We start from the raw sequence: 20,735 nt of genomic DNA on the forward strand, positions 1-20,735 counted from the left end.
CCTGCAGATGAAATTCAGGCTTGTACAAAGCCTTCAGCCAACACCCAAAGAGATGCAAAGGACTCACGGTGCTTCTTTGTGTGAAATTGAGCTTCCTATAATTTGCATTGTACAACTAATTAGGTACAAACAAAACTAAGTAACAACCTGCATGCTGATCATGTAAGGGAAATCATGGACAAAGCAGGCACTAGGAGGTTTAAGAGAGTGGAAACCTAATAAATACCTAAATGTCACTGATTTTCAACATAGTTTGACTTTCTATCTCCTTTCATTCCTCTCCAAAAAAGGCTGACTGGATTCTTTTGCTGTTACATTACATATATGAAATATGTTTATTTAAATTTAAAGAGCTGGTAGCTGTCAAGGATTCTCTGTATTGTATGTGCATGACTTGGATTTTAGAGTGCTTGCATCATTGCAAAGACCTAGAGGAAATTACCGATATTCTAGCAGCTTAACTCCATGGGACTTGCCCATTTCCTCTGGTAAACACCCTGCCCTCAATCTTTAAAGCTGTGGAGTATGAATCTCACCTATCTTTGGTGCCACAGGGCTGAGAGCTGCAGGTCTCCGCTGTTTTCTGCACAACCTGTGCTCTGTGAAGGTAGAGAGGGATCCACATGCCGAGTGCCCCTGTAGCAAACGAGACAGCTGAGGTGGCCAGTGATGAGAAAACGTAGCTGCGGCTGTGGAGAGAGAAGAGGTAAATCCAAGGGAAGGTTTAGTAGAAAAACCTGCAAGAGTAGAAGTCGCAGGAGAGGAATTGGTGCTTCAGTTAAAAAGCACAGCATTTTCCCTCTCTACTCCCTCACTTTGCCAAGGAGTAAAGATAAGACAATGTACAAAGCAATGTAGAATAAGACCTAGGGAGTATTTCTTCAAACATAGAATCAGYGAGGCTGGAAGGGACCTCTGGAGATYATCTAGTCCAACCTCCCTGCTCAGGAGGGTCAACATGATGTTGTATTGATAAYAACATGCTGCRCTCTTCAGTGATGCTTTTCAAAGGCACCATTTTTCATGGGACCAATTCAGAATACAATCAGTATTCAGTCACTGAGACACGATGTGTGAATTACAGTGCTAGCACCATAATACCATCTGTTTACCTGGATTACCAGTTTTCTTCTACCTTCCCCATCCATGGCACTAGGCTATTGCTTTTGGATAAACTAGTGAAACAGTTAACATAGAAATATTGGTAGATTAACCATTATCACTTTTCACAGTGCTTTGACACTGGATGACAATACCAGRAAGACATCCTAGCCAGCAGTTCCAAGAAGAATGAAAGACTCTGCAAGTTTCTCATCAGAATTCAAATGTTAAACTAAATTCACATKTGCAAGTATTTGCACATTCATAGGCAAGCAAGTGTAGCTGCTTAAACACTTGGATGCATATAATCTGTTATGCACATATACAAGCGACCCAAGGACATTCTATGCACACACATTCTGTTATTGTGGTTTAAATRTATATATATAAATTTGCCATGTTGTGCATGCTTTTTGTATTTCCTCCACTGAAATTGTTCTGGTATTTAACTTTCTCTTTATCCTCAGCAGAATAGCTCTTTCAAGGAACAAAAAGGTTCTAAGCATCTGAACCAGTGGCACAACAACTAATACAGAAACACAGCAGTTTCTACACTTCAAAAGCCTTGATTTAGCTGAAGTATGAGCCAAACAAAGCAGACTCTTAGATCCGAATCTTGAAAAGGTTAGACCATAAGCTAGAATTCTTCATTACAGTTTATACCTACTGAAAACATAACTGTTACATTCTTTCCTTGGTCTACAAACCAATCCTCCTGCAACTCCTTACGTGTGGCCACATTCCAGTCTCACAGTATCAAGAAGCACAGGCCATTTAATRCTCAGAGTAAGCGTTAGATTCAAAGTGTGTTTGAGCAGAGTGCTCTTACTTTCTAATCAGTGCCTTCATGTCTCTTAGCCACGAGCTCCGAGCTTTCAGCTGTCCCCCGAATTGTTCAACATTTCCTCTTTTAGCAGCAGGTACAAATATCAAGATGAGCGTCCCTGTTATCATACCCAGGAGTGGCGATACCTGCAAGAAAGGAACAAGGAATTAGCACAGGAAGCCAGCAGTGTTTGCTTTGCCTAGTCAGTAGGGGTAGATCAYATTGGTTTTGTTTCAACGACCCTACCCTTCACAGCTAGCCAGAATCTGTGTCCATGCTCTGAGGCATCTGCTCCTTTCCTTCCTCCCTGGCATTCCCTGAGCTCTCTTATCTCACTCTGGAAGCAGGCAGCTTTGAGAACACTCTGATTAAGGCAATTGATTTCTTTGTGTTATTGAACTACCAAGATTCATCTTAGTACAGTTCCTTGGTGATGTTTAACTCTTTAAAAACTTACTCTCAGCTGGGCTAAGAGGCCTGCTGATTTCTGGGAGAATATAGAAGCTTTATAAGGTCAGTTAGGCCAGGTGAAAGACTTCTGGAAGAAGGGAACATGCTGGCTTTGAATAAAAAGCATTCTTGCTTGACATGCATCCCCTTCCGCGTTCTTTCAGTTAACCCACACTGGCTTTTCCATTTTCAGGCATCTCCCTCAGATTACTGCAGCGTACAGCAGACCAAGAAACTCTGAAAATTCAGGTTGGAAGACAGGAAAATGACATATTCAAGGGTTAGGTTTCCAAGATTCCAATCCCTTCTCTCAATCACTGGACATAGTGCAAAGATACCAYTGTGCTTTATGAGCTACAAACAGGAATCCTATTTTGACACTGAAATGCCATCATTATTAGCATGAAAAATAGCTCTGTTAGGAGAACAGCAAGATAGATTTTCACTAAAATCTCTCTTCTACATATGTGATTTTCAAAATGAAAATCTTATTCCCCAAAATGGGCCTCCAATAATAATCTGAGAATGGTCTGTACCTATAAGGCAGTGTTACAGGTCCAAAGGTTGCAAACTCAAAACTCTTCTAGGAAAGGGAAGATGAAAATATTTCAAAACTGGAAAGTCAGAAAAATCCTTAATCCAGGGATAAACAAAGACTGACACTATCCTTATCACAGCTGAGCACAGGGTACAGAGGGAAAAAAAAAGAAAGAAAAGAAAGAAAAAGAAAAAAACACAGAAATGCCTGGGATTTTCTCCAGGACCATATAATTTGAGGCCTCTCTGATTTTTGTTTGATGGTTTCCTTCTCTGGCAGGACAATATCCCTTGATCACTTAGCAATAATCTAATGAAACATTGACATAACTACTATATCCAGAGACCAAGGTGCCACCTGCTGAAGTGCCCTTCTGTCTTCTTCAGTCCATTGAAGTACTGATTATTCCTGATTTCCCCTGGATTTGGAGACCATGGGAGATCAGAGAGTGAAGCATCATATAGGTGATCCTTGCATGTCTTGCAATAGTGCAATAATTGCCACAGAGATGGAGGCTGCTTAACACTGATGGCTGGAAGCTTTCAACACATGCTGTTTGACCAGAAAAAATATGCAATTCTGCCCTAAGTAACTCTCATGGAAGTGTGAAACTTCTGTTATAAATTTYTCATGGTTTTGCATAGTCAAGGAATCATGCATCAGTATGTCATTTTTAGCTGAAATCATGAGCTCATAAGACATATAACCTTGYGGATAGCCTGGATTAGTCAGGACARCTATGGAGATGGCATCTGAAGAGAAAGACACTAGTGATGATTTTCTTGCACAAAGCAACTAGTTGGGGTTTACTGACAGTGAACACGTGATCACTCCAACATATCAATCTCATTAAACCCCATTGACCAGGAGAAGGTCTTTCTTCCTTGTGCTGGCCTGTGTTCAAAAGTTAATTTTACTTTCAAAGCATTTCTGCTTTTGAATGAGGTAGCCACCTCCTTGGCCTGAAGCTTCAGGTTATTAGAATTAATTCTTTACATTATAGATCCATAGTTGGAATCTATTCCCCACTTTCTTGGCTGCAGATGAACTATTCACTGTGACTTTCCTGTCTTTGCTTACTTTGCTGGACAGGGAAGGACCGGTGTTACAGAAAGACCCTTTTGCTTGAGGTGGGAATCCCTGTATTTTATCACCTGCTATTGTAAATGGTGTTGGCCTGGGTTTCATGAGACTCGTTGTCTTCGTGAAGTGCCAGAGAACGCACCTCACTGGGGCTCATGCCACCCAGACTGCCAAAGGTCAGGGAACAGTTTTGCTGGGCCACTTCCTGCCAGCTCTTTCAAGACATCTTTGTGTGCACGATCTGTTTGTGYGTATGTGAGTGGAGTGTATTATCTTTTCAACACATTTATCAAGGTCTCAAGAGGTTAAAATAGAAGGAAATAGACTGTCTCAGGGCAGAAAAACAACCGGAAACTGGAACAAAGTGTTTTTTCCTCAAAGCAGGAAGCCATTCTCAGAGTTTCTTGACAGCAGGGGACTGAAAGACTATGGAGCTGATTTAAGGCCAATCCTCATCTTCCCATCCCCATCAAGAAATGATGGTTGACTGATAATGAAGTGCTTGGAAATTTGTTGCTCCCAGGTASAGAAAAAAAACAAGTACAAGGAGCCAAATAAACATACCTTTCCCATTTGCTCAGAGAATTCATCTACTACGCACTTAATATCCTTATATGTAGTTTTCAGTCCTTCACCATTTATATATAATAACAGGTTGAGTATTGGTGTGATATAACCTTTCTCCCRTTAACGTGGATCCACAGATATTACTGTTATTAAGATGTTATTAAAATTTATGTGTAGAACTGAATAAAGCAAATCTAGAGGAACCCTCACCAAGGACAGAAAGAGGATCCCAAAAGCATGGCTAATGCTTACCGAAGGGTAGTTGGGAGAGCTCACAATGTGTAATTTTACTGAGAGAAAAAAAAAAAAGATGTATTATCAAAAGAAAGTAAAAAGGTTACTTGCCCGCAATGCCCAATGCCAGTCTCCAGCAACCTGTTTCACGCTTGACCCAGTGATGTATCCCAAGCCACTACAAGTWATACAAAGATGGGAGTCAGTTTTAATAGAATACCACAATAATAGATGTTCTTAAAGATAACAATGTAGTTGCACTCAGTTGTGTGTCCTAGGCTGTCTTCTTCTCCAGGAAGAAATATAGCGCAGGTGTGGATGTGGACGAAGTGGATGGTGGCCAATATGTAACTCTTTCTAGCTTGAAAATGCTTGAATCTCGTGGAAGTTCAGACACTGACATGAAATTCATGGCTAGCCATTCAAACAGTCGATGGAAATAAAGCTTCAGAATGAATTTGTTTCACAATTCAATTTCTACATCACACTTTTCTGTGTACTAATATGAATGCTTACAATTTTATCTTCAACTCTCAATTAACAAAGTGCCTTCAAGGACACACTATATTCCATCATTAAATTGCCTCTTTTTTATCATTTAATAGAATTTGTTTCTAATTACCCATGAAGAGACCATTTTCCATAGCCTATGAAAAAACAAAAGAACCGTGCAACACAGTCTGATAGGAGAACATCAGACCTGATGTCTGGAAAACCTGGCTAGAGATAAAGGAGCAAGGGGACCCTCAGCCACACACTCAGAATTACACTGTTGTGACAAAAGGAAGCTCACAAGAGACCAGACAGGTGAATGCAGCCCTGCTCCTCTAAAACTGAACCGAATGGATGTGAATATCCTTTTAGAACTGTGCYATTTGTTGCTGAGATTGCCTTGGCTAAAAGCTGCCAGGACTGCTGCAGTGCAGCTGTCAGTCGTCTCTTGCCGTTATTGAACAGTCTTCTAAATTTTGGAGGTTGCCATCAGTCATCACCCCAAAACTGGGCTATTTACAGAGATGGGACCCAGAATCAAACCATGGATCCAAACATTGACTGGATGTTGAGATAATCAAGACCCAGAGTTGGGCTGAACAGGTTGAATACTTGTCGCTACAAACCCTGTCTGCCTCCAAGACACTGATTTGCTGCTAGTCATAGCTGAGCTGAATTCTCTACGGAAACATTCACTGTCTTGGGCCCATTTGGCTAAATGTTCTTTCCACCAGCTAAGGACTTAGGTGTCTCTTTTTCTTCAAGAGTAAAGGGATGTTTGTACGTTTTATCTCAAGAGTGACTGCTCTAATTTGTAAAATGTATGTTACCATCCTAAACCAAATGCTACTCTCCGCAGTGAGGGGATTTAATTGCTGTCCAGGTTTTCCCTACTGGAAATGAACTCACAGTACCACTTTTCCATAGGAAGTTGTCCACCTCTGGGAATTGCATGCAAGCTGTTTGAACCCACCCTGTCTATAGCCTCACAATGGAGGGTCAGCCATTATTTTAAGAAAATAAAATAAAAAGAATTACAGAATCCCTCCTGTCCCAACAATCAGATACTGCATTGGGCTGATAAGGGAACTTGATTGAAAGAAAGTGCCAGAGGAAATAATTACTCTAAATTTGAGTCTGTCTGTTGCATTCATCAGGCATCTATGGGTTTGGCTGTCCTCCACTGCTCTGCATAAGGTTGAGTGTAAACACTCATTACAACTTCTCTCTTCAGCCTTGACTACACTAGACTTAACAATTTCTCTTTATTGCTATTTCAGCAGCAAGAGCACTAACAGGCACCGGCCTCTGCTGCTGCAACTACCAAGTCATCTAGACTGACTCAGCCGCATTTTTCACACTTAGTCAGATTGACCAAGTTCACAGTTGAGCAGAATTTGAGTTTAAACTAAAAATTTGAAAAGTCAAATTTCAAATCATGTGTTATATAGCATATCTATCTCAAAACCACAGATACTTATATTGTCATACAGAAGCAGGTACCCATTTACTCACTTTGAAAACAGCCCAGTGTCTTAATATAAGAGATCTAGATTTCACAGTGACCTGAAAGACACTGGCTAAAGGAGGCTTAGATCTCAAATGAATCAAAGCAGCATTTAAGAGAACTAATATAACATTATTCAAATAGAGAATCTAATTTAATAGTGTTCCAAAAAAGAGCAAGTCAGCAGGGGGGTGGGAGTGGGGAAGAACTTCCCACTAATTCCCAGAAGTCAYACATGAACCAGTAACAGGGCTAGAATAAGAAACTAATTCCTGCAACTAATTAGTCACTGCTCACAGTGTTTTCCTTTCTAAACTGTTCCAACCAAAGTCAGAAGAAATGCCTTCTTTAGCAACTTAAGACTTCTGCAAGCTTAAAGTCAAAAACAGATAGAAAAAACATTAGGTCACTTACCTGCCAAGAGGAATTGCAAAGTAGAAAACAGACAGCATAAGGGTCCTTGTGTTTTTGGTGAAAAGGTCTCCTATGATGGTTGGAGCAATAGTGGAGTAACTYGCTTCCCCGATGCCCACCAAACCTCGTGAGAGCACGAGAAGCCAGAAATACTGAAAAAAGAAATGAAACATCTTAACAAGGATCCTCTTACGTTTTTRGATTCAGGATGGACAATAATGAAAGTTAATAATAAATAATGAATAATGAAAGAGTTGAACCTGCAGTTCCCCTTGACTAGAAACTACCAAATGAAGGAGAATTTTCAAAAATGCTAAGCACTTATTTCACTCCTGTTCTCCTGAAAACTGCATAGACCTTCCTCCCATAGCAGTACGGTAGACTTAGCCAATACTGAAGACTTCTGAAAAACCTCAGGTTAAAAATTGAGCCAAGATGGTCATGGCTATGAAAAGATGAGACTTGAGCTTTATTAGGAGCTCTCTGAACATAATAGGAACACCAGTCTCCTCGGCAAGCAGTGCCATCAGGTGCAAGATTCAGAGCCATCCAAGGCAACTGAATATGTTGTAATAGCATTGAGTTGCCTAGAGATTTATGTGYCCTCCTGAGTAGGTGGTGATCCTCAYTCAGTACAACACAGCCTAAAATGGAAGAGAAGRAATTATTCATCTAGTAGAATTTTCTTCATGGCCTGTTACCCATTTCAGCCAACATTTTTGTAAACAGCAAGGACCTGATTTTCAAGCCTACCACTTTTGATATACTTGCAATTTTCTGGGTGTCATTATTTGAAGGCACAAGGCATGATACTTTGATGCCTAAATACCTGATATATGAGCACAATCAAGTTCTTAGACATCTAAGCAACTTGAGCTACACCCAGAAGTAATTGCCAGTGCAAAAATTCAGCAACAATCAATTGCAGAAAGCTATAAGCACAAGAGCAGAGAAAACTATTTCTATAAATGTAACCTTTACAAATCCTCAATATACTATAGATCACTTGTGATGAGGAGAACAGCAAGGATTACAGTAAATCCTTAAACATGGAAGTATTGAAAGAACAGTGAACAACTGCTAATTCCCRTCTAATAAACAAAAAAAGCTTCAATAACACAAAATGATTTAATCTGTGCCATACAGCAAATCTGAGCCAGGATTTAGAGGTCTCCTTCACAAATATGGAAAATGCCATGTAAACATCAAGATGCATACCTTGGTCACTAATACACCCATCAACAGACAAAAATCTCTACCACTGTATGTTTTTATTGTTTTCCTTACTCTACTCCCCTGGATCAAAAGAATTTCTTGAGGATTCCTACAGCCACACAAAACAAATGATTTTGCATACTCTTTACTTCCTCTTGTTTTGACGTAAATCCTGCATCAATACCTATTTTTTGAGTGTGTACAAGTTCTTTGTTTGGTGGCAGGGCGTTTACAGTATTGCTATCACTCATATATCTCCCACAAGCTGTGCATTCTTAACAGACATGTGGGTGTGTGCAGAAAGGGCAACACTGTGACTCAGGCTATTTAATTTATGCCAATTGCCCAATGCTAAATCACTCCACGATACTGCAGAAATATGCTGACAATTATTGGTGCACAGGTAACCAACATAGTCGGAATGAGCAACAGTATCTGTAACGTGCTGAAAGACTTAGTCATGCAGATTTAGAAAGCGGAGAAACTGGAGACTGATTTTGATTTCCTAAGAGTTTCAGATCTGGATCACAGAGAGGTTCACAGGCAACATCGGCTTGTCTCAGACCTGGAAAAGCGCGCAGATAGAGACTGTTACACCTGTAGAATGACCAGCTTGTGCAYGCACTGGATGTTCCTCAGATTTGAAATATCTGCTTGTGAGGTTCCTCTCACAAGCTCTGCTTAAAGCAGGACAGATTTCCTATTTCTGAGAACAGTGGCTTGGCTCCATCACCACTGCTGAAGCAGAGACCTAGCACACTAAAAACATCTGCAGCTACCAACATGTTCATTCCTCTCTCCCATTTCGTTCTCAGATCCTCTTCCCTGGTCCAACCCATGCTCACACACTCCAAATCCCTATTTAGCATACAAACTATCTCTTCTGAAGCAGAGGCATTCAAGTTTGAGAGAGGAGATTCTGACCTTAGACTGCAATGAAATTAATCTTACAAAAACATGCTCTACACGAAGACATGAACAGTGTTGCCATTCAGAGATGACATATCCAAGACTATGAACTAGGCAGCTATTTAGGTGTAATGGCCAAACAGAATATTCAGAAATCTAAAACAAGATCAGGGAATTATTTATAATMAGTTCTTCGTTGTGCCTTGTTTTAAAGCTCTGTATCTCTGGATTAAAGAGCTAATAACGCTTCCCAGCCTACCGAAAGACATCTTCTGGATCTTTGGTTAGCACACATCCTCTTGATATCTATTCAACAAAATTACGCAGCTGTTTTGAGTAAGCTGGAGCGTCCCCAGTCTTCCTTTTCTAGTCACAAACAGTCAGGTTTATGTTTTCCTCATCTCCGAGCAAAGAAAGCTAGGTAGCTTCCAGGATAAAAAGCAGTCTTTTCAGAGAGAAGCCTGATCTTTTCATTGTCTGCATAGGACAATAAAACAATAAAACAACCCCAAATTTCTTACGATACTACTCATTTTGGCCACAGATACACCATGAACCACTTAGAAACTGGTCCCCAACCACATCTACGTATGCAAGAGAGACAACGGCAGTTGTGTGCAGTTTGTACGTACACCCACTTGCGCGCRTGTGTATGTGAACATGACAACCAACATAAACAAATGGGAAAGAAAGACAGCTACAACCCCCGGAGAGGAAGCACTGCTCTCCTCCGCAGCTGTAACAGGACACTACTACCATTTCCTCTACATTAGGCTTCTTTCCCCCCTGCCCCTCAATTGCTTTTTCCTTTTTGTCCAACCCCAGGACTCTCAGCAATTTAGTGAGACAAAAAAAGGGCTGAGAACAACCAACTCTGCTCTATATTTTCTGCCTTTAAAAACAGTACAGGCAGCTAAGACAAGAAACTAAATTTTCCCAAGCAGGAATTGGTATACATTAAAGAAGTTTCTTCCTACCTGCATTATTTTGGAGCTCTTCTGTAATTTGTTCATCTGTGCAAACACCTCTAAGTCTGGCAGGAAAACTGAAAAAGCCTGAGTCAGCTTTCAGCACTGAAATGTCCATAAATTAAGGCCAGCAACCTCAAGGCTTCAGTGTTTTTTTTTTCTCTGAGTTAATGTTAGAAACTTAACAGTTTTCGGAAACAAAGGGCTATTGCAGCAAACTATTTATGTCTTTAAATTTGGTTAACAATCATACCRGAGATGTCAGCTTCTTCATGAGACTTGCCAACAGCCTCCTGGTTTGTGACGATGCAATTTTCAGCATTCAGAGAAAGCACTGATGCATGCCCATGGTGGGGAGACCTGTCAGTCAACCTGCTCTCTTCTTCCCATCTCTTAACTCTAATTAAAGWTTAATAAACACAAAGAAAAAAAGGCAAAAAACCCTATTTCCCAAAATAGATACGAGTTTGGAAGGGATATAAATCTTTATGCCTCAGAGAAGAGCTGATCTTTAACAAGAGCATACTACCTACTAACTTTTAGATTTCTTAAACTATCAGCAACACCTAGACAACAACAGAGTGAGAGCATGGTGGCTAGTGGGACTGGTCTGATTACTGTTGCCAATGATGTTATCCCACCACAAACTACAGGCCACATGCTATCCTTCCAGGATTTTCATGATTTGAGTTAAATGTTTACAATATGTCAAAAGATAGTTCATGTATTTACTTTGAAAAGACCTGGTTTATGTTCATATTTTCATACTGACTCAGTCTCACGCACACACCAATGTTTGATGGCCTTAAACAGGTGATTAGCTTTAATYGTGTTTGGGCAAACCTCCTAATTACACATTTATCCTAGCTGTACAGACCATTACAGACCACTGAATGAGYAATACTTGTTTTAATAGATCTAGTTGCAGCTTTCTTTCTCTTTTTTTTTAATTAGCTAACAAAAGGAATTAAGCCACAGTTCTCTAGAAGATTAGCTGTTAGTGATAAACTTATAAATCTGCCAAATATGTGTACAATTCCAAACYACCAGATTTACTGTCTAAAGATTCATGTGATTCTTAAGTTTGGGTCATTAAGCATTTGCACTTGAATGTGGAATAGCTGGTAAGTGTCCTGTAAAACAAACTAAATATATGCTTCTTTCAGATTAGGGACACGTAGACTGATGAGATCACATGGACAGAACRAACTCAGTTCAAATTGCTACAGCATCAGTACAGGCCATGTTTTGAACTGAAGTTGCTGGTCTAAAAGACTGCCATACGGCAAGAGCAATTGCATCTGCRCCGACTTCCTGTGTGAGTTAACCTCATACAGATTCCGTAATTTGTTAAAAGAGGGCTCAGCACCATGAAATTCCATATTTGAACTGCTGAGGCTTGCAATATATTCATTCTTTCATTAGATAAACATTGTCCATCAAACAAGGATATAAMACAGGGTTTGCATCCCTGGAAAGATGATATGCATAAGGAAAACCATCCATGCCACCAGACAGCTACAATTGCCACATTAAAGCCAGAATTCATGTGGCACAGTTTGAGGCGGAATGGCAATTAGCTAAGGGAAGAGCATTAGGRTTGATTTAATTTCCCTAAGGTTCTAGAGCAACCTCAGCTGAACTGTACTGCAGTTACATTCCTGTATATCTCCAGTTGGCAGGGTGCTGTGCTGGCCACATCCACGGTAYCCTCCTCAGTTGTAAGTGAGCAGACCAGCAGAAGATAGATAAATCCAATATACTGCAGGAGTCAGCTGACTGCAATGAAAAACCTGCAGACATACATTTAAGGGTTGCACAACATCGGTCCCTTTTGTCAGATACTGCTTTTACATGTAAGCATTTGGCTTTCCCAGATAAATCCTACACTTTCTGGCTAAACATCCCTTCCTGRTGTGCTCCAGTAATAGTAGTTTGCAGAGTACTAAATGGTTAAAGAAAACACACCACACCCCTCKCTGCAGGTACGCCAAGATGTACCATTAAYCACAATGCAAACCAAAACAGGAACRCGCTCCTGAGTGTAGGTATTGTGACTAAYGGCATCGGCTGCTGTAAACTCACAGTTCAAATTCCAGCTCATTAACTGAGCGTCACAAGGAGAGCTGAGCAATGCAATGACGTTACAAATGCAGGTGACATATTTGCTTAAGCATCAAACGTTCCACTTCTCTTAGTGTTCCCAGCAATGACAGAGTCCCTTCAAGAATCTGAAAGTTTTCAAAATAGAGAGGGACATTCACCTATCATGAAAGGTAAGACAATGTTAAATGCCAATGATGTTTTAAATTACATTCTGTGTCTCAGCAGGACAACAAAGGTTACAGCAGAATAAACAAGTTCAAATRCATCTTCCACCCCTGTGCAGCCCTAAAGCTTTACAAATTTTCTATATGAATAACAAAGACATCTGGCTTCCACTGGTGGACACAAGTCCTGGGTCCAGACACACTTGATTAGAATGGTGAGTCAGATCTAGATATGGACCACAAAGTCACATGCCCTATCTTTTCACATGTGAGTGGTGCTAGCTCTCCTTTAATACCAAGAGAATGCGTTTTGTGAAGAGCTCAAGAGGGTATTTAGTACTACTGGCAAACGGTTCTGTGCTGACGATCCTGAAGGACACTCCTTCCTGTCAAATCCAGCCCATACTTATAAGAAACTGAATATTCACTCCAAATTTTGGCTATTTGGCATCCTGTGGTCTTGGAGATCTTTGTGCAGAAATAAGAGAAGACGAGTGTCCGCCTATACCTACCTGTAAGTCATCTTAACTAATCCCCTGTTGTAATTGCTATGAGAGAGACCAAAATACAAAAAAGCCACAGGGGCAGAACGGTTTACTGTGATGTTTTGTTGGTAGGTACTTTCTTCACCCATTAATGGACTGGGTAAGCATTGTTTTCAGGATCTGACAACTCAAAGGATTAATCTGCATGTGGCATAGATAGAGACTAGCAATGGTACATGCCTGGTGTGAGCCTCCTTGGCAGCAGGTTGATGAGATATCAGCTCTGCTGCAATGCTATGAACTATCAGTATCTTATCTTTTTTCCATGGAGACACAAATGCACCGAGAGGTTCATACATACCTGTCTGGCAAATGCAGTTATAAACTACCCTGCTCGCCTCCTACAAGTTGTTTTTCCCTTATCAGACATGAGTCACACTGGCAAGGCAGCTTGGGAGAAATTCGCTGCAATTGCTGGTTCTTCTCTCATTTGACCTACTACAGAGATGCGATTGAGTTTAGACTCCCTCCTTTTTTTCCCCTCATAGCATGTGTCATCTCTTAACCATAGCCACTTTTTACTTCCCATCTCCTCACAGTAAAAAAGCYTTTTCTTATGCTTTAAATGGATTTTCCTATATTTCTATTTGCATCCATTGCCTCTTGTCTTTTTGCTGGGCACCACTGAGAAGTGTCTGACTGCATCTTCTTTACTGCTTCCCATCCAATATTTATACACGCTGAAAAGAGTCCCTCCGAACCTTCTCTCCTCCATGTTTGAGGCCATATGAAGTATTCGAAGGACTGATAAGGATGTTGGGTTCTGCATTCCCTGCAAGTCCAGGGACCCAGCAGAAGAGAACTGAGAAGCCATACAGCCCCGTCCTGGTTAACGCATGACCCCCTACACTCTACATCCCACTCAGCATTTCTCATTGCAGCTTTGGGTCGGRTCAAGCCTTTGATAAAATGCCCTGAAAGCAAAGCAACCCAGCAGGCTCTGTCTGAGCCTCCCCAGAAAGCTATATGCTCCTCAGCATTGCTTGGTGACATACAAAAGACAGCAAAGTCTTGCAAAGCTACTTTCCAGACAATGAAGGCTCTTCAAAACTCTTTAACAGTTTTTAGCTGTAGCAATGTATATCCTCTAAGTTTTTCCAAACACACTTGATGTACATCCTGCCTCAGGTTCAAAATTGTCAAAATTTGGCAGCTCAGGTGCCAAAATTGTTTGGGGGATCTTCCACTATCTTCCTGAATAACATCAATTTTGACCGGGTTTGCTGTGCCCAGGGCATGAATAAGAGCTTCCCAGGGGCAGAAAACATCTCATCCAATCTGTCTCTGTTGCATTCACTCTAAACAGGTTTTACTTCACTTGGTTTCTTTGAAGGCTTCTTGGACACAGGAAGTACACACGGTTAAATATTTGTGTCTGCTGAAAGAGGCTTCTTTTACCCAAAGGTTTTTCCCTGAACAGGGAAAGGCAGCTCACTTTCAGGTTAAACACTGCAGAGAAAATGCCCTAGGCCTGCCTTCCTCTTCGTTCAACACAAGACCTCAGCCTGTTTCTCCATGYAGGCAGGTATGACAAATGAATTCATCACAGAATACTGTCATRTTAACCACATGTGCTGATTATAGGCTGGCTAGAGGTTATAAGTATTTTACAGATGAGACCAGTACACCATACTAAGGTTTATTAGCATGTTACTGAGCTACCAGAAYATTACTAATTTGATTAATCATTTGCTAAAGGGTTGATACATTTGCCTTTTACAGTTAGCACGGATTTATGGGATAGTTTCTAAAGCAGATCTGATTCTTCTACAGCATCCATCTCCACTGTGTCCAACACTTCGAAATTTCAGTTCGTTTTGGATGCATTAAGTGGCCTACCAACTCTCAGGGGTAAGCTCCTCACCTTCGAGCAACTCCCATTCGGGAAGATTGAGCAGGTATTCACAGCCCCACAAGAAGCAGRAGAGAGACTGCAGCAAGGAGAAAGAGAACAAAGTACATTTAAAAATAGAAAGGAGCATGGGAGATGAAGTAAAGTCCACTCGCCTTTCCTCTGATTGTCTCCATAGCATTTGTTAATAGCATTAGCTCTACCAGGTGACTTGTTCAGTCACACTTAATTGAATGTGGATGGTTTTAATTGGAAATGTACTTGAGATTCCGGCTGATTAAAGTCTCCCATTTATGAGACTTACACTATTATTTAGTATGCAAAAATAAACAGTGAAAACTAAGATACTCCTTTTTCACTGCACCCTTCAGTCAGCACTGAAGTGTTTAACAACTGGATACTTAGAGTTAGGCTCTAAAGTGAAGCACCTAATTGAGCACTCTGGAGAAAAACAAAAACAAAATCATCCTGAAAGCAGCAAGCCTCCAACAGGAGCTGCTGTGTGCTCACTCAGCAGTTGCAAATTCAGGGCCAAGATTTTCTTAGCTWCTTACAAGTCTGAATGCAAAATTCCCTTTCAATGTGAAAATTGCTGCCTCAYACAACCCAGCTTCCCATCAACATCCCCGCTTCAAACCTGCAGCAGTCCCAAGACACTCTTCTACTTTCAATCACTTTTAGGTAGCACAAAAAAACAAAAAAGCCCAATCTCCATTCTCTACCCAATTAAATAATGTAATTACAAGRCACTTGGTGATGAAGCATCACCCTCAGGTTCTGACAATAGCTTCAGTTAAGACAAAGCAGCTTTTCAGATTACTAATTGAATGACTTCTCGTGTGATTGACCTGTCTGCAGCAAAAATATTACATGACACTCAAATGGTGGGATTTATATTATTTTCAATTTAGTCTCTTGGTCATTAATATCACATTAATGACAGGGGCCTGGAATGAGTTGGAAGGAATGTAACGAATGAGCCTGCTTACCCACCAGAACACCATGCAGTGGAGTGCTGCATAGACAGCTGCTTAGAAAGTAGACCTTAAAGACAAAGGTTTTCTCTCCAAATAAATCATTGGGAACACGATCATTGGGAACATGAGGAGTCCCATGTTACCACTTACTACAACATTGAGTTAAAGCACTTCTTTTCACCTTTGCAGATCTGGTTTAAGACACAAATAGAGGAGTCCGTAACATGCCATGTGGCTATAAGAGCGGTCATTTATCCTCATTGTAAGTCCATTACGTGCAGCTCAGCAGAATGTACCATCCAAAACCGTTCCCCTGAGAGACCTTGGTAGTTCTGGGTCAGGAGAAAACTGCTTTTATTTTCCGGACCTGTCAGGTAGCGAACACTAYATTAGCACTTTCAACAAGTACCTCTGGCATTAGCCAATACCACCATTCCCTTACTGAGATGTACAAAGACAACCATAATCTCAAAATTGGGACTGGGAGACTAAAACCAAATTTATGCAACTGTGGAAACAACATAAGGTTCTTGATGCATGAAGAAAGTAGCCACAAAGTTTCCAAATATTAGTACCTGGAATATGAATTAAAATACACATGTCTAAAGGATATTCAAAGGCAGTAACAGGCCATAGTGTTCCAGTCACAGAGTGAGTCACGAGCAAAGACCAAACCCAGGCAACTCAGCTATGAAGAGATATCTGATTTCTCAGAACAAAGAGTTTCAGGCATCTGAACATAATACTAGCGACATCTCCACCTTAAACAATACCTACAGAAATTTGTAAGATTTAACCATATCAATCCAATGGGTTATCTTGGCTCAAACACTCTTTGGTTTGGACCAATTTTTAAATTGAAATTTGGTCAAATCCAACATATAGGCCTGATTCCTGAGGAGCAGAACCCCATGCCCCTATTTCCTGAGACAACTTTGGAAACTGTGACATCAGCACCTTTTAAAAAAGCTTTAGTCAACTGATGGAGACACCCAGRTGTGAATGTTTTGTCCAAACTATATGCATCTGCAAGGGCAAAACAACTTTTTGATAATCCACGAAGGACACCTTTTAATGTAATGCCTCAAGGTGTAAATAAAATTACCACAAACTAAGTTGCCCACAGTCCACATTTTTACCTGTACTGTTGGTTTAACTGATTTTATGCATATTTTACTTTGTATGTAGTACAGTATTTTAGTTTGTACTTAGTACACATGCTAAAAACCTAAGTGCACCAGCAGGGCAGACATTATAGGCAACTTGGCTAAAAAACAAACAAACAAACAAACAAAAAAAAAACAGAATCAATCCAAACTCTAAAAACAAACTTTTCTTCCTGCTTTCTATTTTCACACTTCTCTGGCTTCCTGATCCAAAAGCACTCAGGTATCATGAAAAAGGCTGATCTTACAATGCATTTGGTCTGCATCTGAGAAACGTCTCACTTTTAGCATCAGCTGTGAAAACATGCATAGTTTTCCAGAGAGAAGTTGACGCACCTACTAATCCTTCCTATCTAGTCTCTTATTCATAATCTTCGAGCATTTAAATTGCTATTTGAAGTGTTATTCATTGGCAAAGTTTTGTCATGCTGTAGCTTCATTTCATTCTCTAAAACCAGAGTATTTGACAAAATGAGTCATTTAACTACGTTAAATGCATTTGCATGTTTTGTCACTATTTTCTCATGAGATTACTTCAATCATGTATTCAGACGTGACTACCAGCACCATTCCCAGGAATTTCCTGCTCAAAAACTATTAYGTGGATCTGAGATTATCACCCTAATTCAATGTTATCTGAATTATAAACCCAATGTTTTGTGTAACATGTGAACTTTATGCACCTAAAACAAAACATCAACACTTCCAAAGACTAATTTAGCACCTGGTACCCTCAGACATTTCCCATCTTCTCACTGTTTGTACCTTACTGTCAGAACACAGCGGGTCTCCTTTCGAGCCTTTATGCATGATCCAGGAGATCCTCGAGTTGTGTGTGCCATTGAAGAATCACTTACATTTTCTATACTATAAGTGACACTTTTGCATTAGCAGGCAACCAAGAGCTCAACCAAAGAACACTCTCCCTCTCTTTTGCATCTTGCTTTTCAGGACGATATGCCTAACTTTCAAAGGCCACCAAGGCCCTGCTAGTAAAAGATTAGGTTTGTTTCCAGGCCTYTTAAGGAGCTTACAACAGGGTTGAATTAATTGCTTGTTTTCATTGTCTGTGAGGCATCATTAACCAAACTCTCCTGTAGGATCATGCTTCTTTCCAAGCCATAAGCTCAAGAACACAAGCCATAAGCTGCCTCTTTTACACCTATGCTAAGTACATCTCAGCTTACAACCTTAAACAAACGGTAACATTCCTTCAGACCTATGTTTGAACATCCTAGTGAAGCATCCAAGCCACTACTGAAACAGTAAGCTGGGGAAGAGGAACAATCTTCTCCCATTTATCCTGGGACTGTSATCACAGATCCAACATTGGGGCAGCCTCAGTTTTCATACACCTGYCCTAACAATCAGTTGTCTGCTGAAAAACTTCAGGGTAGCCCACCTCTTATAGCTTCACCATAAAGAGATAAATACTTTCACGTGACATTACCTATTCCAGTGGTCATAAAGTAGGCATCATTATCAATACTGTCAACAATGCCTGCAGATAAGGACAGATTGGTTCTTAGCTCCACCTCAGCTCTTGGGCTCTGCTTCATATTTTATTGTTAGAGATGCAGGACCTTAACTCTTAACTCTCAACCCTCTTCTGAGGTTGTTTAACACACACTAATATATGAGACCTCTTCACTAAAGGAACTTAAATCCAAGGACCCACCAAGTAGTATCCTCAATGCCAACAGTACTCAGTTATCTGGGAAACTTATTTCCAAAGGAAGAGAATCACTTGGTGCCATCCAGATACTGCAGCACAGTGAACTGCTTTGCGTTCTGCACTCATTTGACCACAGCACTGGAGCACAGCATGCAACAGTGGAACATCTCATCCAAAATGGCTTACGTTCCTCAGGTCACAACTGCTACTGCAAGGACTATATTAGGTTRGCAGGAAATTTTGTATATCCTTAATCTGTCTTACCTGAAGCATTTCTTTCTTCTTTTACTAGTTCAATCCCAGTCTATTTAAGGAACAGTTCTCCTTTCCTCCCTTCCAAAGATGTTTTGAATGAGGCTGAATTTAAGAGGCTACAATAATTWTTTATAAAGCATAATGCTCTGGCATTATAGGAACTTTCAGTGAGACAGGGTTGAAGCAATAAGACATCCTTGTTGTGCTCCATCAGCATGCTCTGGAGTTAGGCAACTGCTGCAGTATGACAAGCAGAATGTATATTTTAATAGACACCRTAACAAGAAAGAACGTTTCTAAGACACACATAGCGTGGCAAAGGAATAAATATGCCCTCTTCTCTCTGCTTCCTCAGCAAGTAACTGACCCAGGTGGAATTTCTTCCTCAGGCATAATAAAAGCAGGACAGGCAGGATGATTGTTATAAGCAGTCCTTGCTTCCAAACCTTCTATTTACTGGCATAGCAGCTGAACCTTCCTACTCTTCAGCTTAGAGACTATGAATGCAGGTTTCAGCATAAAAACAGGACAAAGCCGTAAAGGTCTGTGGCCTGTAAAGATCTTTCATGCCTGCACCATAGTCCCCAGCTGGTGTCTCTAGGCATTATCATGATGCGATGAAACAGCATCAAATATAAACACATTCATTTAAAAAGGTATGAGGTCTGATTCAGTTCCCACAAGGACACAGAAAAGTTTCCCACAGACTTCCAAGGCAGTGGAATCAGAACTACAACGACAGACCCCATGATAATGATTTCAAAATCTTCCAATAACCTAGAAAACGGATGGTTTCCTAAGAAAGGTAATTACAGAGAGCACTCACTGAGATCCACTGCAAATGAGGATTTAGCCTCTTGCCTATTTCTGCATCCTCCTCCAGCACAAACCTCTGTCCACCTGCTCCGGAAAATGCCCGAGCTCCGAGCAACAGTTTGGACATTCTGGTGCAAATCACTGCCTTCATTTTAGCAAACTGGCAACAGCAGCCTTCGCAGCAGCAAGCACGAGTTCAGCCGAGCTATCGCATGGAACGACAGGAACATCTCTTCTTATTTCAGCATCCATAATGTTTGATTCAGATTTTACAAGACATCAGACTACTTAGGAACCTAAAAGTAGGGAACAAAGAGCAGGAGGCACACTGTTTTGAATGTAACACCGCTGTACATGCACTAAAATCCATTTGTGGTGATCTTAGAAGTTCAAATGGGACGTGACACCCAGCTGCCTCTACCTCTAGGAAGCTGAGACTCTGGGGATGTACTCACGACTGCACTCTGACAGCAGAATTGATCCCATTCCAGACACACTTCAGAGCAGAAGTGTTATGTACRGCAGAGATACTCTTTATGATAGTTTCTTTAAACATTTTTTTTCATCACATGAATAAGCTTTCTGAGACATGGAGGGCTATACTCTCTGTCCTGGCTGCCATCACCAACTGGGTTTTCAATAGCTATTCCTGAATGCTTTAAAGATACATAGATGCAGATACTGAGGAAAAAAAATTCACACTCAGAGCAGAAAAAATAACACTTCCATTTCTGATAACACCTATGAAAAGCTTGCTCCTCTCATAGCCTGCCTGTGAGAGCCTGATGCTGCGAGTATGCCCTAATCTGTTTTTTATTTAGTTCCAGTTGGAGGAGGGACAGGTAAAAAGGGACAGGTAGGGATATAAAGTAAAC

At 40.7% G+C, this 20,735-nt stretch overlaps 1 protein-coding gene across 4 annotated transcripts in view; it reads right to left on the bottom strand.

The window, feature by feature from the left end:
- The window catches only part of LOC146600908 (sphingosine-1-phosphate transporter SPNS2-like), a 141,293-nt gene that overhangs the window by 48,017 nt on the left and 72,541 nt on the right, over positions 1-20,735 (bottom strand). For all 4 annotated transcript variants that reach the window (XR_014897052.1, XR_014897051.1, XM_085315037.1 and 1 more), the window contains exons 4-7: positions 7,213-7,364; positions 4,911-4,977; positions 1,931-2,073; positions 537-689 (exon numbers count right to left, since the gene is read on the bottom strand). Coding sequence is in view for 2 of the 4 variants with exons in the window: in XM_085315037.1 (XP_085171163.1) it covers positions 537-689; positions 1,931-2,073; positions 4,911-4,977; positions 7,213-7,364 (515 nt within the window). In the remaining 2 variants the exon portion in view is untranslated. The remainder of the gene's footprint in view (positions 1-536; positions 690-1,930; positions 2,074-4,910; positions 4,978-7,212; positions 7,365-20,735) is intronic.

Source organism: Rhea americana, unplaced genomic scaffold (assembly GCF_003343005.1).
Source record: "Rhea americana isolate MKP2758 unplaced genomic scaffold, rheAme1 scaffold_111, whole genome shotgun sequence".
In the NCBI taxonomy this organism is placed as follows: Eukaryota; Metazoa; Chordata; class Aves; order Rheiformes; family Rheidae; genus Rhea; species Rhea americana.